Source organism: Grus americana, chromosome 26 (assembly GCF_028858705.1).
Source record: "Grus americana isolate bGruAme1 chromosome 26, bGruAme1.mat, whole genome shotgun sequence".
NCBI lineage: Eukaryota > Metazoa > Chordata > Aves > Gruiformes > Gruidae > Grus > Grus americana.
In genome coordinates this window covers 2,681,744-2,707,700 of record NC_072877.1, presented here as the reverse complement: position 1 = coordinate 2,707,700, position 25,957 = coordinate 2,681,744, and the positions used below count along the sequence as shown (strand labels likewise).

At 52.2% G+C, this 25,957-nt stretch overlaps 3 protein-coding genes across 3 annotated transcripts in view; 2 read left to right on the top strand and 1 right to left on the bottom strand.

Annotated features, from left to right (window-relative positions):
• The window catches only part of XPO7 (exportin 7), a 47,934-nt gene extending 28,514 nt beyond the window's left edge, over positions 1-19,420 (top strand). Inside the window, exons 9-28 of the mRNA XM_054804409.1 lie at positions 726-845; positions 1,084-1,230; positions 2,064-2,236; positions 3,273-3,466; positions 4,556-4,661; positions 5,966-6,101; positions 7,075-7,148; positions 8,250-8,321; positions 8,844-8,916; positions 10,107-10,215; positions 10,671-10,777; positions 11,252-11,340; positions 12,068-12,175; positions 13,286-13,368; positions 13,938-14,152; positions 15,270-15,408; positions 15,753-15,913; positions 17,238-17,336; positions 17,604-17,731; positions 17,883-19,420. Of these exons, the coding sequence (XP_054660384.1) occupies positions 726-845; positions 1,084-1,230; positions 2,064-2,236; positions 3,273-3,466; positions 4,556-4,661; positions 5,966-6,101; positions 7,075-7,148; positions 8,250-8,321; positions 8,844-8,916; positions 10,107-10,215; positions 10,671-10,777; positions 11,252-11,340; positions 12,068-12,175; positions 13,286-13,368; positions 13,938-14,152; positions 15,270-15,408; positions 15,753-15,913; positions 17,238-17,336; positions 17,604-17,731; positions 17,883-17,976 (2,427 nt within the window). The 3' untranslated portion in view covers positions 17,977-19,420. The remainder of the gene's footprint in view (positions 1-725; positions 846-1,083; positions 1,231-2,063; positions 2,237-3,272; positions 3,467-4,555; positions 4,662-5,965; positions 6,102-7,074; positions 7,149-8,249; positions 8,322-8,843; positions 8,917-10,106; positions 10,216-10,670; positions 10,778-11,251; positions 11,341-12,067; positions 12,176-13,285; positions 13,369-13,937; positions 14,153-15,269; positions 15,409-15,752; positions 15,914-17,237; positions 17,337-17,603; positions 17,732-17,882) is intronic.
• Positions 19,421-19,654: 234 nt separating this feature from the next.
• PBDC1 (polysaccharide biosynthesis domain containing 1) lies at positions 19,655-21,219 on the bottom strand. The gene is made up of 6 exons (XM_054804410.1): positions 21,150-21,219; positions 20,977-21,042; positions 20,418-20,477; positions 20,186-20,326; positions 19,994-20,105; positions 19,655-19,880 (listed from the first exon to the last, which is right to left on the bottom strand). The coding sequence occupies exons 1-6, from the start codon at positions 21,171-21,173 to the stop codon at positions 19,759-19,761; spliced, it is 525 nt and encodes a 174-aa protein (XP_054660385.1). The 5' UTR covers positions 21,174-21,219; the 3' UTR covers positions 19,655-19,758.
• Positions 21,220-21,295: 76 nt separating this feature from the next.
• NPM2 (nucleophosmin/nucleoplasmin 2) lies at positions 21,296-24,035 on the top strand. The gene is made up of 10 exons (XM_054804626.1): positions 21,296-21,762; positions 22,207-22,289; positions 22,400-22,485; positions 22,576-22,692; positions 22,768-22,861; positions 22,930-23,060; positions 23,316-23,344; positions 23,457-23,493; positions 23,744-23,814; positions 23,983-24,035. The coding sequence occupies exons 1-9, from the start codon at positions 21,326-21,328 to the stop codon at positions 23,786-23,788; spliced, it is 1,059 nt and encodes a 352-aa protein (XP_054660601.1). The 5' UTR covers positions 21,296-21,325; the 3' UTR covers positions 23,789-23,814; positions 23,983-24,035.
• Positions 24,036-25,957: the final 1,922 nt, after the last annotated feature.

Genomic DNA, 25,957 nt, shown 5'->3' with positions numbered 1-25,957 from the left:
CTGAGACTCTCAGCACTGTTCATTATGTTGAAGGCTTACTTGCTAATTCTGAATTCAGAGCCTCAAATATTCATGAGAGATTTTAAGTGAGACACTTTTTTTTTTCTGTTACTGAATAGAAATCTGAAGCAATTACGCCTTTAATTGTCCTGCCTCTTTGATCAGTAAATGTAAAAGCCAGCAGGAATGAGAGGCTTAGCAGTAGAGCAGGTAGTCCTTACGCTGGTCGGAGGGAATGGGGCTTTGCTAGTCGTAACTCACTGCCGCTGCTCTTCACAATCCTGTTCACCAGCCTGTTACTACCGCAGCTGCACCTTGGGAATTCACTCTTGATTTAAATTTCAGAGGTTTGGGTTGAGAACTGTGATCCTTTTCCAAGTCTCTGTTAAGTTTACCAGCTTTCCCTGCCAGTCCTGGGGTATTTTCAGTCTTATGTGATCTGTGGTCTCCATCGGAAGAAATCTCAGCATTTTGGGGAGCAGAATTTGGAACACACCTTTGACTGTCAGGATGGAGATGTTCCGTTGGGTGAAGTGGTTTTTATCTCTGCTGTGATTTGTTTCTACACTTTTACATGGACTACACAGAATTGCAAAGATGAAGGAGCTGTTGTGTAGCATGCAAAGGAGGATCAGACTTAAATGATTTGTGCCATGAAAAGGAAACGTGGTTCATTTTATTGTTCTAATCCCTCCCTTTCTATTTATTCTCTCTGCCCCGTTTAGGTTTTATCCTGCTTAGTGCAGATAGCCTCTGTACGCAGATCCCTCTTCAACAATGCGGAAAGAGCAAAGTTTTTATCTCATCTCGTTGATGGAGTTAAACGAATACTGGAAAACCCACAGGTGAGTATTTCAGGTGCAGTCGGTGGACTTGTCTCTCTGCTTCCTCTGCATCAAGTTTCTTCACCAAAAATACTTTCTAATGTAGGTGTCCCACTTGTGGCACTGGGGAGAAGGGTGCAACATCTTGCTGCTCCCTTCCTTTTCCTACCTTTCCACCGGAAATCTGTGCCTCTTGTAACTGCCACATCTTGCGAAGTAGTGCTGCTTCTCAGTTCCTGTCCTCTTTTTCTCCTCTCAGAGCTTGTCAGACCCAAATAACTACCATGAGTTCTGCCGATTGCTGGCCCGATTGAAAAGTAATTACCAGCTGGGAGAGCTGGTGAAGGTGGAGAACTACCCCGAGGTCATTCGACTCATTGCCAACTTCACCGTGACCAGCCTGCAGGTAAAAAATAGTTTTACTTACCCTCGATGGGTTTTTATGCCCCTTGTCTTCTCTTGAAACAAAATTATAACCCTCTTGTCTATTCTTTGCTCCTTAATTTGCCATACGTTATTTTTACCAAAAAAAAAAAAAAACCCAAGCCTGCAGACTCTGTGACAGAATCCTGCAGTGTAGCATTGATTATTCTGTGAATTCCTACTGAATGGAACGGGAGCAGGATGGTGGGGGAAGGAAGGCAGGGTTGCTATGCCTCCAGAGTCTTTCCATGTCCTAGCAGGGGAAAAAAAAACCCAAATGTGTTAAATAAGGCTTATTTTTAGAATTATGTATCACTTCACTATTAAAATGCAGTTGCAGGGATTGCTAGTAATACGAATATCATGCCATATTCCCACTGAGTTTTCCACTGGTATACAGCTTGTAACTACACCCCTGCACAGAATATGGTTTAAAAAAAATGTATAGCTTACATAATGCCTTTATTTGTTAAATTTTAATATTTATCTGGAAAGCAGCTTTAAACTGTACCTTCTGTTTGGGGAGATGTCTGCAGCACACTACAGTATGAGCTGGGCACAGTAGTTTGGGACCAAAGGTTTTGGCTCAGCTACACAGCCTAGGAGCTCGGGATTATCTTTCAGTCTTTACTGAATGCTAGTAATTCCCACTGAATTCAGGTGTGAACTGAAATTCCTTGTTAAAATTGGCAACCAGATCATTAAAGCTTTTAGATGTTACCATGTCTAGTGCTACGTGAGTCAAAATATGGGTAAAATAATCAAGGCCATAACTCACTGGTTTCTTTTCCTTTTCTTTCTCTTGGCTCCTGATAGCACTGGGAGTTCGCGCCGAACAGCGTTCACTATCTCCTAAGCTTGTGGCAGCGCCTGGCTGCATCTGTGCCCTATGTTAAAGCCACAGAGCCTCACATGCTTGAAACGTACACGCCAGAAGTCACAAAAGCTTACATCACGTCCAGGCTGGAATCTGTGCACATCATATTGAGGTAAGGAAAGCAGAGAGATGGCGGCACCTCTGCTTGTCAGCGCCAGCCTAACGCAAAAGCTCTAGTGTGTCTCTCTTCTGAGTTTTCTTTTAAAAATGGGCATAACTGCAGGAAGCTTGCGAGTCACCAAAGGATTTCTAAGAGAGGCTTACCTAAATTGTATATTCTGTCTCATAAAAAAAGATTTGTTTGGGGTTTTTTCTTTAAGCTGGATTTTTTTTAGACCTTGCTCAATCTCAAATGGGTGAGATGGATCTGAGCGGTCTCCGATATGTTATGGGTATCTGCAGCATACTGTTTACACTCTGAATTGCCATTGTAGCAGAGAGGAATAAGTATGCGAAGTGTGATTCACTTAATTTTTGGATCTCTACTGTAGGATGGCACAAATTATACCTAAAAATTTTTTTTCCTTCCTTCAAGTGTAGGGGCAGCTTACAGGACTCTGTTGTAGTGCCTGAATTTGTGTGGGATGAATTCTACCTTTTGTGTGTTTGATGAAAACAAATGTTCAAGTATAGAAAAATAATGCCTCGTTTGAGGAAGACTGATCGGCTTATCCCTTTTTAGGTATCTAGCAATGCAAGGGAGGAACAGCAGGTTTGGCTAGTTCTGGAGTTTGCAATAAACCTATTGTTGAGGTTAGTGTGTTTAGAGGACAAGGCAACTAAAACATTGCGAAAGATGCAAAGCTTTGTTATACAAAGACAGCCAGAGACCTTGTTCTTGGCACTGCGCATTCTGTTCAAAGACCTGGATAAACATTAAAGACGTGAGAAGAGCTTACTCATCGCAGGGCCTAATGGCCCTTCCACCTGAACAGCTACTGGTCCTCTGATTTATGGCTGCAGTAATGATCAGATGATTATGTCAGTCTGTGTAGCTCTCCATCGTGACAAATAGTAGAGGCAGAGACTTTAGTCATTGGAATTGTGCCTAGGAAAACATCCTCTACCTGATAGCAATAAGGTTATGTTACGGTTTAAGTTATCTCTGCATTTTGAGTTCTTCTCTAATCTGTTTTCTTGCTGCTTAGGGATGGTTTGGAGGATCCGCTGGATGATACTGGCCTCGTGCAACAGCAGCTGGATCAGCTATCCACCATCGGCCGGTGCGAGTATGAGAAGACCTGCGCTCTGCTTGTGCAGCTCTTCGACCAGTCAGCCCAGTCCTACCAGGAGCTGCTGCAGAGTGCCACCGCCAGCCCCATGGACGTTGCTGTACAAGAAGGTGAGCATGTTTGGAGGACTGTGGCCTGTGAGCTTGCAGTAGGTTGCCCGTTCTCAAAAGTACCATTTCAGAAGCCTGCATTCCTGGTGTAATCCGTAAATGGGGAGGCAGGTCTCACAAAAGTTCCCTTGGGGAGGTGCCCGTATGGTGTAGAATATTTTTGGCTGCGGACATGTACTCCCAACACACACAGCAGCGCTGGCTGAAGAGATCGCTATCCTACAACGGACTCCATTCCTTTTTTGGGGGGAAATTTAGCGCATCTCCTTGCCTAGTCTTTCAGAGACAAGTTATGAGGATGTTCCCCCACCCACAGGTGGTCCGTGCTGTGCCTGCCTCATCCCTCTTTTGTCTGAGGCAGGATGCAGAGTGCTCATTCGAACCTCCCCGCTGGCTGTGTGGCAGAAATCTCCAGCTGGTTGTTGGTAATGAGTAACTGGGAGCGGGGTCTGAAGGAGGCTGTCTGCCCACAGCATCGGGTGGGATCAGCGTGGAGGTTTGGTATTTGCATGGCTGGTTGGGGTAGGAATTGCTTAACACTGGCTATAAAGAAGTGGTGCCTTTGGAAGTTCTGCCTTATGCCCCCTCCCTAATAATGTAGCTGGCTTCCCCTTCCATGGAGGAGCTGGGCACAGCAGCACAAGTATGGAAACTGATCCTCTTCCTTCTGAAACAGTATTGTCTGATCTAACACAGTATACTTTTTTTAAAATCTTCCTTTTTGTCTGGGCAAAACTCTGTATGATGTTGACTTCTCCACCAGCCACAGGTACTTTGAAAGAATAAACGCTGCCTGCTGGCATCTGCACATGTTTAAATACATAGGATATAGTTTTACAAGGAAGTGGCTTTCTGCAGCGGAACAGCTTTAAGTAATGAAAATCTTCCTGGCATTCTTGGTTTTTTTCTAGTAAAGTCGTGCCCGTTCTCCACCAAGTGGAAGATTGAGTAATTTTGGTATAGATGGGCACTAAAGCAGAAAGGTACTCCTTGTGAATCCTGTCTTTGCCAATATGAAATGCAAATCTCCTCCGCTTCCTCCGTGTAACATGTGACGTGCTTGGTTCTGATGTCCTCTGTTGGTTTCAGGGCGCCTGACGTGGCTCGTCTATATTATCGGGGCAGTGATTGGTGGTAGGGTCTCGTTCGCCAGCACGGATGAGCAGGATGCGATGGATGGCGAGTTGGTTTGTCGGTAGGGATGCTGACTGTTTTGTAGCTGCACCGCTATTGAAGTCAACAAAAGAATTGCTATCATGAAGCTGCCACCATGTTCTTCCCCTCTTTTCACTGAAAAGAACAGCGTGGAATTGGCCGTCCTGAAAGAAGAGATTGGCTAGAGCCAGTCAGCAAGCTTCTGTGGCTTGGCTAAATTGGGAAATCTGGGTTATGAGAAAGAGAATGAGAGGGGAAGAGCATGTAAGAGGGGAATTATACTGGGCTTAAATGCATGCATTGGAGTAGAACTAAATGCATGATGGTTCTTTGCTGGGGTGGGGGGAAAAGTCTTTTTCCTAGTTAATAATCCAAAGTGGCTTTTGTCCTTAAAATACCCTGTGAATATTGTAGTTCTTCTATAACTGTCAAAACTTTATACTGTCTTCTAACACGTGCTGGATTTTCGGGATTGTAAATCCTCTCCAGTGCAAGCTTTATTTGATGGATGTGAGAACATACATGCAGCTTACTGCTCATGAACAACCTTGAGTCACGCTGAACACTTTGTGGTCCAGAGCCTAATTGCTCTGCTTGGAAACTAGGGTAGTAAAGGAGCTAAACTGGGAATGTATGGAAGCTGGCCTGTTGGTGAGCCGGTAGATAACATCACGCACTGGCTTCCCCTGTAGCTGATGAGTTACTGAAGAGGAAATGGTGAGACCCCCTATATATTTCAGCTACCTTTAGTGCTAGCATATATGGTAGATGTTCACAGAAATCCTATTTGCGTTTTATCATCTTTCCCACTCTGTGTTTTGTGGCACTTGCTGAAAAAAAAATCATTGCTTTTGCCTCCCTGGTGTGCATGTGTGTTGCCCTAAAATCCCTCCACCCCTTCCTTACCAGCCAGGTCTGCTCATCGAGCCTTGCACAGGTCACAGCATTGTTTCTGCAGGGCTCACAACAAAAGCCAAACTGAAGTGGAGTGATGTTAGTCTGGCTCTGGGGGAGGAGCAGGTAGTGGCTTCTCAGGTGGGTTTGAGAACATGACACTGAGTAAGTGTGCTAAAGCACCCGAAACTCATTTCTGCAGCAAACTGAAACCAAAGCCTTGCAGCCCTGTTAGAAGGGACATAAAAGCCTTATAATGACCTTGCACAGAAGAGGAATGTGCCCTAGTCAGTGTTTTGTTATCGGTTTTGTCAGCTCTTAGCCCAAAATACCCACAGAAAGTAAAAAATACTGTTGCATGCAGCCTGGAAACAACACCATGTGCCAGAAATCCCTCACTTCTCCCAGTGTCCAGCAGCAAAGTCTGTTTTTTCCCTCACTTCTTCCCAGGGTGCTGCAGTTGATGAACCTGACGGACTCTCGTCTGGCACAGGCTGGGAATGAGAAGCTGGAGCTTGCCATGCTGAGCTTCTTTGAGCAGTTCCGCAAGATCTATATTGGAGATCAGGTGCAGAAGTCTTCCAAGGTAATCAGTCCCCTTGGCTATATGATCATGCCAAGTCTAGTAAAAGCTTCCCTTTTTACATGAAAGCAAGTGGCATTACTTATTTTCTTTTCTTGATAGCTGACATTATTTAAGACACTTGACTGGTGTTTTCTAGATACATGCCCAGTATTAACATTGCAAACCCTGAGCCGTTTTTGAAATACCACGTTCTGTGCGCATCAGGAAGGAGCCAGTGACTGACAGTAGCCTAGAACTCGAGACCTGTGTTCAGTTTTGTTATCCACCAGGTTTCTGCTGTGACTTCAAATGAGTCCCTTAAGCCTAAATACCTGTGAAAGTGTGGGTCGCACCACCTCATACACCCATGAGGAACCTGAGCTTCATTAGCATCTGTGCCTTGCTTCCTCAGCTCTAAAGTGAAGATAAACATCCATTCTCTTCATCACAAGGCAGTTGTAGATGTACTGGACTTTGAATGCCTTGGTGCATCTTTAGACATGCAAAATACCTTTTTTTAATTAAAAAAAAACATGTAAAGAATGGGAACATCATTACTCCAGAATTAGGTTCTCTTCCTTTCCAGTAACCTTATGACCTTCCTTCCCCACCTCAGAGACGTCGGAGCAGTGGTGTGACACAGGGCTTAGAGTTCCAGACAAATTCACTAAGATACCGTGTGTATGTGCAGGTGGAGGAGCACAGTTGTTACATCCCCTTTCCCTAGGAAAAGCAAGTGCGCAGCTTCTGTGTGCAGTACTTGAACCCGCTATGACTAGCGATAGGAAAGTGGTAGCAGTGATTATGGCAAGTATTGGTCTGGATCAGATCACAAGCATCTCTGTGCATTGTTTGACTGATCTGGGAAAGCCCAGAGCATGCACCCTCCGAAGCATGTGTGCCACAAAGGGAGAGCAAGTGAAAACCAAATACTTCTTGATCATCACTTGTTTTGTTGACAGCTTTTAAATTGGTGTTATTTTTTCTCCTCCAGCTGTACCGCCGTCTCTCAGAGGTCCTGGGGTTGAATGATGAGACCATGGTCCTGAGCGTCTTCATAGGAAAAATGTAAGTGTTCTTGCTTGCAGGCATCAGAGATTCCAGGGTTTATTTGAAGGTGTGACCAGGAAAACTGGAATATGAGGGAGTGTTGTTCAGTCTAGTAACATCTGGCTACTTGAGAGAATTACAGCTTTTATCAGAGCTTAAGTCACGCACAATATCCAGGATTGATTTATCCACCGTGGATTCTAGCCTGGGATATGGAGACACAAAAATAAGCCGTACACCAGGATAATGGATTCTCTTTCCAGTGCCTGCTTAGTAGAACCAAAGTCAGAGAGGGGACAGCCTCGAGCACTCACGCCCTATCACTTGACTATTGGCAATCACCAGCCACGAAAGCTCTATGGGGAGGGAACTGCTCCTTCAAAGGTTTTCTTTCCAAATCCTGTTGTTCAATACCAGAGTAGCACAAGTCTTTTTCTTAAAATCCTCCCACTCTGATAAGCACCCTATTCAGCCTGTTCCTTGGCAGCTGTCCTCTGGACCGAACCTGTTGACTGGCTTTTTGTCGTGTCTTTGGCAGCCTCCATTAGCATTTTGAGCCAATTCAGTAGCTCCAATGCTGATGCCCAGTGCCGTGCGCCTGGTGCCGTGCAGCCGCTAGCTCCCCATCAACTTCTTTAGCATCAGCCCCGTCTTTACTTGCATGGGGCCTTGCCTACCCTCGCGCGCCCTGGCTGCGCATCGTCCCCAAGGGGTGAAATGGCTCTCCTGGAAGAAGCAAGGGCTACTAGAATTCTGCAGCTGACAGTGGATGGTGCAGGTGCAGAATTGCATACGTCTGCATGTAGTCACTGCCGCAGAATTCTCTTACCCTTGCTGCAGAAACCAGCCCTGGAGTGCCACAGAATTCCAAGGGCCTGGGTATGGGCCAGTGTAGCTTGGGACCCAAGTAGTGAAGATTATCTGAAGGATAATTTTCTAGTCAACCAAATGTAAGTACAGTAATTTTATACCAATATTTTGTGGCTTGTGATGTCTGTGGTTTCGGTGGAGGGTGGAGCTGATGATGTTGGGTGACTTTTGAACTGGAAGAATCCACCACACAGCAAAGGGGAAGCCGAGCAAACCCCTCTGATCCGTCCTTGTTGTCCTCTTCCGTAGCATCACCAACTTGAAGTACTGGGGTCGATGCGAGCCTATCACCTCCAAGACGCTGCAGCTGCTCAATGACCTCTCCATTGGATATCCTTTTCAGAAGAGCTGTTGGGTGCGCAGGACACTTAAACCTCAGGATGGGGGAAGAGTGATCCAGATGCTCGGCTGGAACAGGAGCACTCTGCGTGTAACAGATTCCTGAACCGCTTCATCTTTGGGGTAGTGAGAAGAGTGCGAGCATTTGGTCAACGTCTTACCTAGCTGTTGAATTGCAGTAGTTGTCTATAATATTGTAGGATTGGGTTTTTTATTATTTTGGATCATAATTGCTTTGTAGCTTACTGTCCACAGTTAATTTGTTTACAATCAACAGTCTGTCTTTTGGTCTTCTGCTTGTTCTTTCTGGCAGAGTAAGTAAAACCGGTCGCTGCAGGTCTCTCTAGTAGAGATGTACGCAACTTGGTTGCTCTTGAAACAAATGGAAGAGAGGCTAGAACATACTGACTAATATTGATCTAAGTCCCCTTCCAGTTTTGCCCTGGAAAGTGCTTTGCCAGCACTGCAAGAAGTTTTCTGCTGAGCCTGCTGCTTCCTTAACACCCCCTTTACATACAGTAGTGTTAGAAAGCTGGTGAAACTCAGCGCCGTACAGTTCATGCTGAACAATCACACGGTAAGTCCTTTCACCTTCTGCTTTTCGTCTCCCAGCAAACTCCTCCATCTGCCTTTGTGCGGCTGAGATAATCCCCTAATTTTAACACCCCGGACACACTTTTGAAGTTTACCTGTCTCCCAGATGCTTCCATCATACTAGATGAGCCTCTAGAAAACGTGACCTGTGTTCCATCTCTCTTTGTTCAAAGCCACCCTTCAATTTTGAGGGGCTGTAATTAATTATGTGGTTAATGTGGGGGTCTCTTTACTCTCCACTGAAAGACAGCCATCTCCAGAGTGAAATGCAGGAGAGGGCCGATGCTGCTGCACACGCAGGCAGACAGCAGTGAGCACTGTTTATGCAATTTAATGCAAAATCTAACAGCATTTCAGTGCCCCAGCTGTCATTCTAAAAGTGCTGATTTGGAGGAAGTGCCGTCACTTGCAGTGGTCAGGATAGCAGCCTCGTTCCTTGGTCACTACCGGAATGGTGCTCCCCATGCAGATCTGGGATGCTGACTTGAAATCAAAAATGTTGGAATGAGCAACTTAAAAGCCAGCAGCAAAGTATCAGATTTCTGACTTGCCTCTGGGAGCTTGTGGTCATTTGATGCTCCAGTGCTGTAGCGATAGGACTCCCAGCACCGTGTCCAGAAGGTTTGCGTTGCCCGGTTGAACGAGGCGCTGTGTTCCTGGAGCTAGGGCATGTTTTGTGGGCAGTCCCACCTTCTGTGTTTGGCCCAGAAGCTGCATTCAGCCTGCATGGTCTGGGGCTACTGTTTCCACGAAGAACGTGAGCAGAGGAACTGCGCATCCGTTGGCAGAGGGCTGTTTTTTCAGCAACCTTAATGCCTGAAGGGCCCCCATGAGTTAAGGGGGACAGCTTCTGCTCTGGAGGCAAAACAAGACTTCCTTGTTCATCTGCTCCTGGGGAATTCCAAGATGAAAGATGACAGCGCTGGTGTCTTTGCCAGTAGATAGAGCTGCTCCGGGGCGTGCAGGCGCGGTGCCTGTTGCCCTCTGGTGGCTTGTTCTCAGAGATGGCTGGCAGACGTGAAGTGGTTAGCAAGATAACCACATAGCTCTGCTTCCCATCCTTGCACGGGCTGAGAATTAGACATTTGAACAAAGGAATCCTCAGCCCTTGATGCAGGAGCCCATTCAAGGTTGTGGTTCCCCTCTAACCCATCTCTTCTCTTCCATTTGCAGAGTGAGCACTTTTCCTTCCTGGGCATTAACAATCAGTCCAACCTGACTGACATGAGATGTCGGACTACGTTCTACACTGCACTTGGGCGTCTTCTCATGGTGGATTTAGGTACTTGGGTCTTTTCCTGGGAACCAGAGCAAAATGGTGACTTTGTGGTTTGGATGCTGGGCTCTGCAGTAGGCTAGGTCCTGCTGTTTAGGGAGCCATAAGCTCCTGCAGGAAAGGATGCTGGAATGGAAGAAGCCAAATGGAATAAGAAAAAGGAGCAGAAAGAAGCTCAAGAGTGGGTTTGATGCCATGTTGCTGGGTACAGGTAGTCCAGGGGTGCACACCACCAAGGCTGGGGCTAAATTTTTCGTTCATAATCTTCCACATGTTTTCCTGAGGTGGCAGGGTTGGTTCTAAGACATCAGCAGTCATAGATCACCTGTCTGGAAACCTGGGGTCTCTAGCTCCGTGGGTGAGCAACGTCTGAATATCTAGCGCAGGCAGTACTGCAGGGCACAGGGATGTGTAATCTATTTCCTCCTCATTTCTCTTTTTTTTTTTTTTTGTTCTTTCAGGGGAAGATGAGGATCAGTATGAGCAATTCATGCTTCCCCTCACAGCTGCCTTTGAGACAGTGGCACAGATGTTCAGCACAAATACTTTCAATGAACAAGAGGCAAAAGTAAGTTGGGTGGGACCTTCCCTGTTATCCATGCTCTCCTACTCTTTGCCTTAGGGGCTTTGACATTTTCAGTTCAGAGAACAAGTATCTCCTGCTGAGTGAGAACTATTCTGCCCTCTGAACGAGACAAGTAGATGCTGGAGCGATAGGTGCTTTTCTCTCAGTATAAGAGAAGCAGTGGTGTGCCTTGTATCCCTTGGGGTCTAGGTGTAGTTCATAATTGAAGCAGTGAGCCTCATCTGCTAGCTTTCCTTCTGCCAGGAGTGAAGTACTCCAGTACTGTCACTGCAGTGGCTCTAATTAAAGAGTTCCAGAAGAGGAGGAACTGTCTAACCTGGGACTGGCATCCAGCACAGAAAGGCTGTATAGCTGCTGGGGTGGCAGGAAGGGAAGTGGCTCTGGGCTGGTGGAACCAGGGAGGGAGAGATCCGTACGTGTGCTGTGTTTTAACATATGTTTTCTTTTGCAATATAGAGAACTTTAGTTGGTTTGGTGAGAGACTTGAGGGGAATAGCCTTTGCCTTCAATGCCAAGACCAGCTTCATGATGCTGTTTGAGTGGATGTATCCTTCGGTTGCCCTAAAACTTGAGTCATCCTGTCTGTCAGAGGGGAGAACTCTGGCTGACTGCATCCGAATGCCCTGTTTTCCCTGCTAAATCCTGACGGGGGTTTCTCTTCACTTTTATAGTACTCGGTGTCCTGTCCTTAAGCCCTAAAATAGATTTGACTTGCTCTGTCTGCAACCAAGTCAACCTAGAAATCTGCTCAAAGCTGAATTGTTGGGGTTTTTCCGATTGGACCCAAAGGATTTGACCTGTAAAGCACAAAGGCCTTTAATGGGATGCTTGCATCTCAGCAGCAACAAAAGCTTTCCTCTTGCTCACTAAAGCCAACAGCAGTTGGTATCTTTGTCCTCTTGGTGAGAGCATAGCTGCTCAAAGAGCATGGTATCTGGGTTCCAGAGTTCTCTTTGGCTGGTGAAGGTCAGCTGTCTGCAGTGACAGATCTTTGCATCTGTCTTCACTTTCATTCAAAACCTTTATTTTCTGGTTTGTCCTAGTACAAGAAGTGTGTATGCAACTCCTTCTACAGACTTAAGATTTTTTTTTTAGTCACTGTTATTTTTCTGTGATAAAGCAGACCTCAGCAAGCAGCATGTCCATTTAACCTAATTAAGTAAGCTCCTTTGCAAGATTTGGGTGCCGTACACAAACTAGGCCTTTTCGGTAGAGGCTGTGACCTTTTCTCTTTGTGCAAAACAACAAAGTTCCTTAGCTTTCACCTTGCAGCTACCCATCCTACATGCCAATCCTGCAGCGGGCAATTGAACTCTGGTACCATGACCCAGCCTGCACTACACCGGTCCTCAAACTGATGGCAGAGTTGGTACATAATAGGTATGAGCATCTGAAAGCCGGCAGGGATTTGTGTCTGCTGCTTCAGCCTTTGGGAGGGGATTTGATGCCTAGTTGTGTTTTCTCTACTTTGGTCTATTGATGCTATAAATGCTGCCAAGAGGGCAGGGGGAAAACTGGCATTGTTTCAGCAGGGAAGAAAATCTCACAGTCCAGATATGAGTCGTGTCGTGACTCAGACCAAGAGACGCAATCAATAAACACTGAATTTGTTCAGCATCTGCTTCTAAGGACAGCACTTTAAGATGGAGGCAGGCAACTCATGTTAATTTTTAAAACCTGCGTTTAAAATGAGCGTTGTTCTATCTGGCAGCCAGATGACCACTTTTGCTTTAGAGCATCAGCTCTTTTTGCCAGCAGAGGGGTACCTCTGACGCTAGTCAGATAATTCAGAAGCTGTCTAATCCGGCAGTGGAAGGTTGCCAAGACGTTGCTCTGGCCTAGGGCCAGCCGAACATAACCCTATAGGAAGGGACCGTTGTCACAGCAGAGTGGAAGGGACACAAGGTTCAGTCGTTGGAGAGTTGACTCCCCGTACTGTCAGACTGTTTGCCACATTCGAGTGGCATCTTTGCAATAGGACAATCCTTACTGGAATACGTCCACTCATTTATTTCAGAGGTGAACCGGACAACTCGCTGCGCTTCAATTGTAAGATCTGTTCACTGTAGGGGGGGAAAAAAAAATGCCAAGCTCTGAATTCTTGGTCGTGTTATGAATAGGAGCTAGTCAGCCTGCCCTACAATGCTGCTTCCAAGATGTTCGCTGTGTTTGTGTACAGCAGCCTAGTGACTATTGCCAAGACAGGATTTCCAGCCTCGGTCTTGTAATATTCCTAACGTCTGTGAAATATAGGCCCTTTCTTCTGCAACAGTAGAGCTCGTCTCTCCCTAAGTGGCTGTGTCCTGCCTGGCTTTGGTAACGAACAGCAGTATTTTCTGCCAGACCAGGGTGTTTTGTTGAACTCTGGGGAGCAGCCCTGGGAGAAGGGTGCCCCAGTAGACAGCGGCACATGGAGGTGCTGGAGTACCAGCTGTGTTTTCACTCCCAGGTATGTTTGAACTCAAATTTATTCCCTGTCTTTCCCATTAGATCCCAACGGCTGCAGTTTGACGTGTCCTCACCAAACGGCATCCTGCTCTTCCGAGAAACAAGTAAAATGATAACTACGTATGGTGAGTATCCGGCAGGTGGGATCCAGGCAGCCTCGGTCTGCCCTTGACTCCTCCGCTTGCTTGGGGAGTGAGGGCTGGGGCACTTGCCAGCTCAGAGAGCGAGCCCGGGCTGGGAAACCGTGCCAAATCGCTTGCTGAATGCATGCTTAGATATGATGAGATTCTGCTGGAAGTGCTGGGTAGGCAGGCAAGCAGAAGGGCCAGGGTGTTTGCCATGCAAATGAGGAAGAAAATGACAGCAAGGAGCAGAAGCCCAGCTGAGCCCCTTGTGGGTGTGCAAGGTGACACAGGCAAACCTGTGCAGCAGGCGGAGAGCAATCCTGTCCTTATGCTGTCCTGTTTCCACAGCAAAATTACGTGCTGTTGGATTTTCCTATGGCTTCCAGTAGAGCCACAATTTTAACTTGTAATGCGTTCCCTAACCTTTGCGTGGGGAATAAGTCTCTGGTGCTTGTGGCTGACTTCTCAGTCACTCCTTATGGCTCTACTTTTGTTTTTCCTGCACCTTGAGGGAGAAAGGGTCTGGATGTGGCTGCTGAAATACTGATTCCGCTTCTGTGTTCATGCAGGAAATCGTATCCTAACGCTTGGGGAGGTCCCAAAGGATCAAGTCTATGCTTTGAAGCTCAAGGGGATTTCCATCTGCTTCTCTATGCTCAAGGCCGCACTGAGTGGGAGCTACGTCAACTTTGGGGTCTTCCGTCTCTACGGGGATGATGCACTGGACAATGCCTTGCAAACTTTTATCAAGCTTCTGCTTTCCATCCCTCACAGTGACCTTCTGGTAAGCCAACACCTGTGATTAGCAGTGTAAACACATGGCTAGGGAACTCAGGGTTGGAAGATTTTACAGTAAAGGAATACACAGAGACGAGTGAGCCTGTGCCACTTCCCGGAACCCCAGGTATCGGCACAGGCCAGCACAAAATTACAGCTCCTGGGATGTGCAGCAGCTGTAACCCCTCTGCCCAAGGACCTGCTGGGGTACGCTCCGAGTCTCAGCAGAGCATTTGCCAAACTAATGGCTCCTCTACCTGAAAAACACTTCCTGTGAGTGAAGGATTTGCCTGTGGGCAGAGATCTCGGTGCACCAGCAGTTAGAGTGCAACCTGCTTGCTGAAGACATCCACCTGCGAAGTCTCGCTCCTATCCAGACCTCGTATACAGAAATCCATTTTGCGGCAGAGCTTTGAGACCCTATCGGCACAGTCCTACTCAGCAAAATATCGAGGAGAAAGGACAGCATGTATTCCTCCCAAGTCTTACCTGTCTTATTGCCGTAGCAGGATCTGAAAGAAGTTGTTACCATCTCTGTGACTGCATTCAGCACATTCTTGATTTAATATACTGGTGGCCAGACCATTGCTGTTGAGACATGCAGCTCAAATGTGACTCTTGAGAGTGGGACACTTTGCAGGACTTCCAGCGGAGTCCCCCCCAGTCTGGGGACTGCTGAGGGGTCTGTGGCACTGACAGCAGCGCAGGCTGCTGAGCCCAGCACTGCGCCCATTGATTTTTATGTGATCTGGCACTCTGCGTGGCCACGTGGAGAGCCGTTCCTATCTCTGCATCTCCAGCACCGGCATTAGTCAGCTAACACTCCCGTTTAGAAAAGAGTGAAGCAGTGGGGAAAGATGTTTTGATACAACAGCGTTGGGAACCTGCTGGGCTGCTGGTGCTGGAGCCTGTTTGGAAGGCTCTTGGTGGGGGAGAAGGGGGGGAAAATACGTTGGCCCATAAGTTGTGCTGTGAGAGAGGTTTGTTTGTTCTCTTTCCAGGAGATTCAGTAAGCAGTTTTTCAGATGATTAATGAATGGGTTGGGTCTAGCAGAAAGCCTTGACTGATGGTTACCGGCTAGCCATGAGGCCTTAAAAGTCATCTTTTCTTCCTTTCTCTGCAGGATTATCCCAAGCTCAGCCAGTCATACTATTCCTTGCTGGAAGTTCTTACCCAGGACCACATGAACTTTATAGCTAGTCTGGAGCCTCATGTAATCATGTATATTCTCTCTTCCATTTCAGAAGGCCTCACTGCACTAGGTAACTACTTCTGTTCTCTGTTGTGCTCTTAGGGCTTTGATTTGGAAGTGGGGAAAGATTTTTGGTTGCTTTGAATGCATGGTATTTCAGGCTAACAGATAAATTAAGATACACCTTGTGAGTGGGTGGAGGAGTTTCACCTCTGTTAAAGCTTGGAACATTAGAGATAATGAATATGTCAGTGAGGAAGTTACTACGTGGTTAGGGTTAGGTGGATCTGGCTTGCAGAGTGCCTAAAAGGACCCAGATACGTGGTGGTGTTTCCCTGGGAGCCTGCCCAGGTGCATCCAAGCAAGGGAAATGCTGGCAGTACCCCAATATCTCCCCCTTTCCTGTTCTTGCAGACACCATGGTTTGCACAGGCTGCTGCTCCTGTTTGGACCACATTGTCACCTATCTCTTCAAGCAGCTGTCTCGCAGCACCAAGAAGAGGACCACACCTCTGACCCAGGAGAGCGACCGGTTCCTGCACATTATGCAGCAGCACCCGGAGATGATTCAGCAGGTAAAGACCGAGGGCGTAGGGCCTTGTTGTGGCATGGCACAGTAAACTCCCCGATGAGCTCTGAATTCTCTTAGTGTGATGTAATACGGGGGCTGCGTGCTCCCTGCTCTAGAGCCCCAGGCTTTTCCGGAGGAAAAGGGATGATTTGCTAATACTGCATCTCTCCTACACCTTCATCATATGGTAGGTCTGGTTCAAAGCCATGCTTCAGGGCCATGGTTCTCCCTGTGCAAGGAGCACCATTTTTGCATTTCAGATATGGAAGGAAGTAGCCAAAAATGAGCTTTTTGTCTTTTTTGGAGCACATGCTGCCTTGGCAGCGTTCACACCTGCTTTCAGAACAGCCTGAGCAGGGTGAATTTGAGAATAGTTGTTTACGTGCTGGTAGCACATCTGTCTCCTGCTTCCATCCACAACGCCTCTGCTAGGCATGGAGCTTGCTGGGATTTCTCTTCTCTCTGGGCCAGGAGCCTGTGCAGTGCAGAGGATCGATAGCGAGCCAAGACATTTTCCTTGCTTAGATCAGGCTTAGCTCAGAATATACCTACACGTACCATGTGGTTTACGTACCTGCGTCACTTAATGACAGATGATTCTGCTCACAGAGGTTTTGGTGCTCAGGAGGGCCCTGTGCTGGGATCTGGATATCCGTACTTCACAGCAAAACACTTTTACGTGCCTCTCGCCTGGCCCTGCGGCTTTGAACGGCAATGCTCAGTGCATCTCCAACAGTGTTATCCAGCCTTGCTCGCTGGGACTTGTCAAAGTGTCAGCATGACTCCCACGTGAAAGCAGGGAATATCGTTCTACCCTTGCTGATAGATGAAAGAAAAAGCAGGCTTTTTTGGGGCTAGAAGCTGTGCTTTCTGAGGATAAAGAGAGAAACGGCATCTTCTGAACCAGCCAGGTTAGATACGGGCTTTAGTCTGAGGAGGCTGTGGCAGGGGAAGGCAGACGCCCCTGGCGTGGACTGGAGGAAGCTCCCCAGCGCACCCCAGCACGTGCTCTCTGCCTTGAAGCACTCGCTATTACCTCGTTTAAGTGCGGATCAGACAATCTTTTCCCCAGCTGCCTTGGGGCAGGGTGGAGTGTGTCAGGAATAAATATTCTAACAGCTTTCAGCATGCCTCCTCCGTGAGCCTTCAGGGAAGTTCTGCACTGGTTCGTGGGGGCTGCGGGCCCTCCTCTTGTCCCGTGATGCTGAGAGCTCTGTAGCCTTGAGCCTCCACCATGAAAAGTGAATCATTGGGCCTGGGCCTGCATGGTGGTGAGGAGAGAGCTGGGAGGGAAGGGCTGGTTGTAAACCTTGCTTTCCCTCTTCCAGATGCTGTCAACAGTGCTGAACATCATCATCTTTGAGGACTGCAGGAACCAGTGGTCCATGTCTCGGCCTCTGCTCGGCTTGATACTGCTCAATGAAAAGGTAAACACCGCAGCTGGAGGAGCTGTCTGGGCTTGAACGATGCAGAACGGTGTTGGAGCAGGTGGCTGGGAAGTTGGGACAGGAGAGACTGTGTGTGCCCGGCCCTTAGGAGCCTGTTAACTTCCATTTATGAGGCCACTAGAAGTGGCCTGAAGAGCTGTAACGCATTTCCTCCCTCTTCCTGAGCGCCTGTCAGGCATGCCCTGTCCCAAAGCCAAGGTGGCTATTCCTTTGAGAGTTAACCTGTCCTTCTCTTCTCTCCCTCAGTATTTCTCTGACTTGAGGAACAGTATAGTGAACAGCCAGCCTCCGGAGAAACAGCAGGCAATGCACCTCTGCTTTGAGAACCTCATGGAAGGCATCGAACGCAACCTCCTAACCAAGAACAGGGACAGGTCAGTGTGGGCTGGAGACCCTTCGCGGGGCTGAGCCCGTTCCCAGGCGCGCTGACCTGGAGAGCCTGTGCTCCTCGCAGCAGCCTCACGGAGAGCAAAACACGGGAGGAACGGGCGACCTCCTGCTCTAACGCGCTGCTCTGCCTTTTAGGTTTACACAAAACCTGTCGGCGTTCAGGCGAGAGGTGAACGACTCCATGAAGAACTCCACCTACGGCGTGAACAGCAATGACATGATGAGCTGACGTCTCCCAACTCCACCTGTACAGAGCAGCATCTCTTTGGCCTGGCCCAGAGGGGTTACCGTTTCCGATGGAAAGAAAAGAGGGCGTTTCTAATCCCTGCTCTTCCCCAGGGCTGGATTGCGGCGCTCGCTTTGGGCCGTACTCCACGTCCCGAGGGAGGAGGGAACAGGAGGGGTTGTTGAGCTCACCAGGGCAGGGTGCTTCTGTTTCCGTGGGAGGGGGTGGAAGGGCAAGAATCCAGGTGCAAGAATCCAGCGTCTCCCTACCCGAATGTCTGCGTGGAACGCCAGCGCTCTGCTGCAGCCTGCCTTGTATAAACATGTACATTTTTTCATAACATTTTGAACAAGGTTTATATTGACTCAGTTTAAAAAAAAAAAAAAGAAAAAAAAAGTGTGATTGAAATTTTTACAGAGTCCTGGTGCACCGGTGCTGGCGTGAGGGTTGTGTATGCGAGTGAGGAAAGCGTGTCCTGCAGGCCTGAAGCTTTACTGGGCGAGGGGTGGGTGTGTGAAAGTGCAGAGATATATTTAGTGACAAGTGTAGAGAGAAGCAAAAAAAAAAAAAAAAAAAAAATCAACAACAAAAAAAAAGGCATTGTAAAATTCCAAATGTATATTTTTTCTTATTAAGCCCCTTGAAATCACAACTTCCTGTTACCGTCTTGCCCTTGTTATTAGGAACTCTAAGCCATGCCGCGTGATCTTTCATTCGTGCTTGCTCGTGGGTGTCTCTCCCGTCCCCCGGTGTAGCAGTAGGCGCTGTCCCCGTCAACCCGCTTCTCGCAGGGCCCTTCCCTCCCTCCCACCCCTGCCTCTCCTCACTCTGCCTTCTCCTTTTCTTTTTCCCCCCATCTCAGTCGAGCAGGAAGCACGCGTGGGATGCTGCGGGCGAGCTTGCCGTGCTCTCCGGCACTCGCAGCAGCGCGTCCCCCCCGTGCTGGGAACCGAGCCGGCAGCGCAGGGCTGCTGCAGCCAACCCGCTGCCTCCCAGGGTTCTTAATAACAAGGTTTGCCTAGCATGAAGTATTTAACACCCCTTTAAAATGATTCTGTTTCTTTTTTCCTAAGTCACCATAATAAATGTTTTGGATATAAAATTGACTTACAGAGGAAAGCTGATGGGGGAGGGAACCTGTTTGCCTTGTACTTTTTCCACTATTGTTGCTGCTAGTCGTGTGCATCCTCTTGCTCAGCTCTACCCACAGACACTCAGTCCTTAGGGCTTCAGTTTCTCTTCCCAGACACCACCTACTCTTAATTTTTTTCTTTTTTTTCTTTTTTTTTTTTTTGTTTTCTTTCCTCTGGCGATTGTGTGTTGGGTCCTTTTTCGCGTGAGCAGATTGCTGGTTGACTTGTAAGGGTGTTTGCTGCATACAGTGTAAGCATTTGTGACTGCAAATAAAACTTCAATGGTTTCTACTGAGCCGTGTCTGCCTGGGCATCGCCTGCGCCCCGAGCTCGCCCCTGCCTGGGGGTGGGGGGGGGGGTGTGGGGGGGGAGTTTTCCAAATGAACCACGTTAAAAAAAGCGTATTTGAGTGGTGTGGGTACATCGTACTCTGTCACAGAGGCCTCGAGTGACGCAGGCAAAGGTCTAGCCAAAACTGAAGAGGATTCAGCAATGCTTCCTTACGGTTTCTGTTCTAGGGAACAACTTTTTCAAGGAGATTTTTTTAATATTTTTTTTTTTTTAAACATTTATTTACAGTCTGCAAATAGCCTGAACTGGAGGCGCAGGGAAGGCAGGTACAGCCTTGGCACAGGGTGAACTTGTCTCATCCTCACCCCGACGCCGTTTCCTCTGCCGCAGTGGCTGCCGGCTCCCTGGCACTGCTGTAGACGACGCTGTTGCAGCCCTCTCTGTTCCGAGCGATTTCGATGGCAAAAAACTGGATTCTGGTGGCTAAAAGAGGGGAGAGGGGGGGAAAAAATAAAAGAGCAGATCTGTGGGTTCAGCTTTCCCGTAACCTCGTGCACCCCTTTTCTAGCGGGACGGCCGTGCTGGCCCTCGCTCACCGAAGATGGTGTTCTCCTCGGTGTAGTCCTTGCGGCAGTCCAGGCGGAGCAGGGTGCCGTAGTTGAAGTCCTCCACCACCCCCTCGAACCGCAGGCAGAATGGGCGCCACTTCTGGGGAGAGAAGTATCAGCAGCCCTAGAGCCTGGGGTGGGGGGGGGAAATTGGGGTGTCCCCCCCTGCTCCCCACCCACCTCCTTGGCAGACTCTGATTTCAGCTCTTCTGGATCCAGCACATCAATTTTAAGATCCCTGAAGGTTTTCCTGAACTCACTGTAGATCTGGTCGTCGACTTTGGTGAGGTTCAGAAACTTGGGGTCCACGGAGGAGATGAGCTACACAGGAAGACTAAAGAATTAACCGTGACACCACCCCCCCCCCCCCCGTGAGCCCTTCACCTGCACCCTGACCCCCCCCAGGACTTACGTTGAAGTAGACCTGGGCGTGCTGGTGTGCCTTCATGGCCCAGGCCAGCTCCACGCGGGGCTGCGGAGGCAGGAGGGGGTCAGGCAGGGCTGTGCCCCCCGGGGGGGGTCCTCTTCCCCCCCCCCTCGGAGAGGGTGTGGGGACAAGGGGAATGGGGGGGAAAGCGGGGATGGCTTGCGGGTGATGGTGGGGGGGCTGTGGCCAAACACACACACACACCCCCCCTCCCCAGCACAGTCGCTGTGGGGGTTCACGGGTGATGCTACGGACCTGCAGACCCCAAAGCACCCCATCCGCGCGGGACCCCCTGGTGCTGTGTGTCCCCCTCTGCGGACCGACCCCCCCTTGGTGCTGGGGATGCCCCAGGACTGGGACCCTTCTCCCGGGGCTGTGACACCCCCCCTCCAGTGTAAGGAACCCCCCTGGGCTGGGATCACACCCCCCACGGGGCTGGGACCCCCCTCCCAGGACCAGAGCATCCCCCCCCGGGACAGGGACCCCCCTCCCAGGACCAGAGCATCCCCCCCCGGGACAGGGACCCCCCCCTCCCCGTACTCACATCGTTGCCGAAGGCCTCGGCCGGCAGCGACAGGGCGTGAGCGGCCGCGGCGGCCTCGCCGGGTCCCTGCGCGGGGAGAAGCTGCTGAGGGACCGGCGGGGGGACCCCGACCCCGCGAACCCCCCCGGCCCCGCCAACGCAGCCGCCGCCCCCCCCGGCCCCCCCGGCCCCACCAGCCCCGCCGCCGCCATCGCCATCGCTGCCGGAAGCGGCGCCGCGGCCCCGCCCACGCGCGCCTGCGCCCACGGGGGGTACGGGGACACGCGGGGGACGGGGACACGCGGGGCTGTGCGGCGGAGGTGGCCCGGGGCACGGCGTGGGGACCCACAGCACGGCCAAGTGACAAGGGATGGCAGGGCACGGCGGTCCACGGCCCGAGTGTCAGTGCGAGGTGGCCCACGGCAGGACACGGTGGCCCGTGGCACACCACGGTGGCCCACAGCAGGGCAAGGTGGCACACCACTCGTGGCACACCATGGTGGCACACAGCAGGACACGGTGGCCCATGACAGGACACAGTGGCCCGTGGCACACCACGGTGGCCCACGGCAGGACACGGTGGCCCACGGCAGGACCCCGGCGCTGGGTCCCTGCTCTTGCTGACCCCCCCAGCACCCTGGCAGGGCAGGTGGCAGCACCGGGACGGGCCCTGCAGCCCCCTCGGGGTGCGTGGGGGGGTCCCAATCCTGTGCCCGCAGCAGCCCGATCGCAGAGGGGGGGACAGCGCCCCCCCAGCCCCCTCACCGCCCCCCCACTGCAGGCTGGGGGTCGCGGGGGTCCCACAGGGTACGAGGGTGATGTTTCTCCTGCTGCAGCTTTTGGGGTGGTGGGATTGGGGGGCTCCTCTGCTCGTGGCGCAGGACAGGGCTCTGGGCAGGGGCTTGCACACACCTGGGGGCTCTAATTGCCCCTGAAGGGCTGTTGCTAATTAAGAGGGAAGGGGGTTGGGTGCTGATTGGGTGGGTGGGGTGTAAGGACCCCTGTGCCCCTATAAGCCCCCTGGGCAGGGGGTGCTGCTGGTGTGTTTGGGGGCTGCTCTTGGGCTGTGATTAATTTGTCTGGGGGTGAGTGGTCTGCTGCGGTGTTAGAAACTGGCTGTGCTGTTCCTGGGGGTGAGGTGTTGGGGAGCCTCTGGCTGTAGCTGGGGGGGGGGTCCTGCACCCTGGGGGGGCATGGGGAAAGCCCTCCTGGGGGACACCCTGTAAAGTAGCCCTGTGTGCCCCCTCCCAGGCCAAGGAATCCCAGAGCCATGTCCCTTACGGACAGCGTTGACATTGACAGCAAATCTGAGAAGCCCGTGTCTGTGATCTGGGGTAAGCACTGGGTTCCTCCCCCCGCCCCAGCAGTGTTCCTGTGGGGCTGGGGGCTGCCTCCCCCCTCCCCAAATCTGGAGCAGCCTTGCTTTGATACCCGCCTGTCCTAGGGTGCGAGCTGAGCAGCGAGCGGGACTCCTACACCTTCCAGGTGCCAGAGGAGTGGCAGTGCGAGCAGCAGCTGGCCCTGCGGACGGTACGTGGTCCCCAAACCCCTGGGGGTCCCAGGTGAGGGGTGCCTGGATGTCATGGCGGAGGGGGGGAATGTTCTTCTTGCTCCCTAAAGATCTGCCTGGGGGAGATGGCACGGGATGAGTTCCATGTGGTGGAGATCATGCCGGCTGAGAAAGACGCTGGCGTCCCGGTGCCCCTTGCCACGCTGAAACCCTCTGTGCTGCCCATGGTGAGTGCCCAGGGTGGGGGCTGCCCCGAGGAGGGGGCTGCTGGTGGTGGGTGCTGCCACCCTCTTCTCTTCCAGACCACCCTGATGGGAGTGGAGCTGATACCGCCGGTCACCTTCCACCTGAAAGCCGGCTCTGGCCCCGTCTACATCAGCGGGCAGCATGTCTCCAGTGAGTACTGGGGTACCCACCCTGTCACCCCCCCATGGGAGCAGGGGCTCAACCCACCTCTCCCACAGTGATGCCCAACCTGTCCTGGGATGAGGAGGAAGAAGAGGAAGAGGAGGATGCTGAGGAAGACGAGCCGGCAGAGGAGTCCCCCGAGAAGCCCCCCAAGGGCCAATCTGCCAGGAAGGGCAGTGCTGCCAAGGTAAGCACCCCTCGGCTGGGCATGCGGTGGGGGGGGGTCCCTGTGCCGCCGCGGATGCAGCCCCCTCTCCTGGGAGCTTTCCCACCCTCTGATCCCAGGGAGGGGCTGCTCCGCACTCCCACCCAGCCCCGAACTCCTCTCTGTAACGGGGGTGAGCCGTGATCTTCATCCCTGGGGGAGGAAGAGCCACAGGCTCCATAGCGAGTCCCCATCGTGCCTGGCCCTGCCACCTACATCTTCCTCTCTCCCCCCTAGAAGAGGAGGCTGGAGAAGGAGGATGAGCTGTGAGTATGATGGAGGGAAACGTATCCACCAGCCCTGCCGTGGAGCAGGGGATCCCCCATGTTGCTGGGACCCCGCACCCCTAATCCCAGCCCTCCCATTTTCTCCAAGCAGGAACAATGTCTCTGCTGAGGATCCCCTTCCCAGCAAGGTAGGAGCTGGCCGGGGCATCCCTCTGTGTCTCCCACTTACCCCATCCCAGCCGGGCAGGTGGGTTAATGCTCATTGACCAGGGCTGGCAGCTCCTGGGGAGGGAAAGGGGCTGATGTGGGATGTTAATCTGCTGCTGAACTTAAAAATGGGGGGAGAAACGCAGGGCCAGGCTGTCCTGGCCAGCTGTGCCCATGCTGGGGGCTCCCCAGGCTCAGGGGTCCCCCCTGTACTCAGTCATGGCCCCGCAGGGACGAGGAGTTGGCCGGGGGAGGAAGGCAGCAGCCAAGAAGTAGTGGGAGCTGCGGTGAAGCCTGGCCAGGTACGGGGCAGCGGGATGGGGCAGCCGGGTGCGAGGGTCCCTCCAGGGCTGGGGGGGGCCTGTGCCTGCTCCCCATCTTGGGGCTGAGTGGGGCTGGGATGGACCCAGCCCCAAAGCGGGGTCAGCCTGGGATGCCCCCGTGTAAGACCCTTTCTCCTTCCCTTCCAGGTGCAGAAGAGCCTGGAAAGCTGCTGGTTCCGTGTTGTCCTTCCCCAATAAAGGATATTTTGCACTCCCGGCTCTCTGTGCTGGGGATGGAGGGGGGTGGGAGCATCCTCCATCCTGGTGGGGGGCTGCTCCTGCCTCCCCCGGGGATTCCTGTGCCCGCTGCCCTGGCTCTGCCTTGGCACCATCCTTCCCCTCGGGCTGGGGGGGGCTGGCAGCAGCTCCCCTCCCCGCCGTCCCACGCGGGGTAACAAGTGTTGCTTGTGAATAGGAGACAAAGGGGGATTACTGAGCAGCAGGGAGATGATTATAACTCATTGACCTGGCCTTGGTCTGGAGGCAGCAGGTATTTGTGGAGGGTCCGGTGCCCCTCGGAGCGTGCCGGGGGGGGGGACGGACTGCTGTGTCTCAGATTGGCTCCGAGAGGGGAGCTGAGCCTGCCACAAAGGCGGCTTTAGTCTGCCCCAGGTGTGGGGCAGGAGGGCTGAGCTCCTGGGGGATGCCAGGGCCGGGGGGGGACCTGGGGCCAGGTCAGTCCCCATCTGCAGGGAGCAGGGTGCCCCATTCAGGGTGCAAGGGATGGGGCTGGGGGGGTCAGGGCAGGGTCTCTGGAGGCTCTTGCCTGCGAGGGCCACACGCAGAAGGCTTTGACAGGCAGCCCTGTCCCTCCAGCCTTTCCTCGCTCCGCAGGGGCTGCTTGCACAAGCCGGGTCCCCCGCCGGTGCGTTGACGGCTCCCTGGGACCCTCTGCCCCAAACCGGGGGGGACGCACGCCAGCAGTGATGACAGCTCCGCGGCCATCAATCATCCCCTGCGGCTGGAGGGGCCGAGGCACAGCCCTGCCCCGCGGCCCCCGAGGGATGCTGAGCCCCAGGGATGGGACTGGGGACCCCCGAGCTGGGAGTGCCACGCTTGTGGTTACTGGGGGGCTGCAAACTGTGTTTTGGGCTGAATTCCTGGCCCAGAAGGTGAGAAGGCATTGGGAGAGAGTCTAATTGGGGTCGTTAGCACTGAGTCAGCCCCCCCACCCTCTTGCAGATGGGGTGCGGGTACCCTGCTGATCTCCATCGTGCCTTTCCCATGGGGCCTGATACTCCCCCTTGCACGGATGGGGAAACTGAGGCACAAGCATGGAGGCAAGTGGTGTCTGTACTAACCCCCTCATCCTGTGTGCCACCCCCTCTGGGACACCCCATGGGGGTGTTTTACCCCCCGGGGCGTTACCCCAGCTCCCTGCCGGGGTATTTATAAGGCACTTAGCACCTTCCTGGCCGAGCAAACGGAGTGTGGAGGGATGCACAGCCTCCTGATGGGGAGGTGATACCTGCTGGGGCTGGGAGCGGGCAGGGAAAAGGGGGGGGGGGGCTGTGACAGGACCCCCAGAGCCCCCCAACACTAAACCAGCTGGTTAAAAAAACACTGTGGTGCTTTTCTCTGCGTGGTGCACGGACCAGGGCTGTGCCTGGCACCTTGGTGAAAGGAGGGTGACAAAAAGCATCCTCCGTGCCAGCGCATCCCTCCCTGAGGCCTGGCACGGCTCTCCCCGCATCCGGGGGGGGCCTTTCCCACCCCGGTACCATTGCCTTGTCCCACAGCATCACCCCCCATCTCCCATGCCCCGGCATCCTCCCCTCTGCGGGGCGATGCTGGGGGCTTTGCTACCGCCTGCGATGGGGACACCCCGAGTGGCTGAGCCTCCCACCCCCCTCCCCACCTCCCCCCTCCCCTCCTCCCGCCCCAGCCCCTGCTAGGTCCGATCCTCCTTCCCTCCGCGGTGCCGACTGCCTCCCAGGAGAGGTTCGGCCCCTCTTTGCGCGGGCTCTCCCCACCTTTAAAGGCTGCATCGCCCACCCGTCTCCCATCACCAGGCCGGGACCGGGTGGGTGCTGCCGGTTCGATGGAGCGGGGGGCTACGGGTGCTGCCCTTGAGGGTGGGCAGCCCTGCCCTGCCCACGGCTGCCTTTCCCGCTAGCTGCTG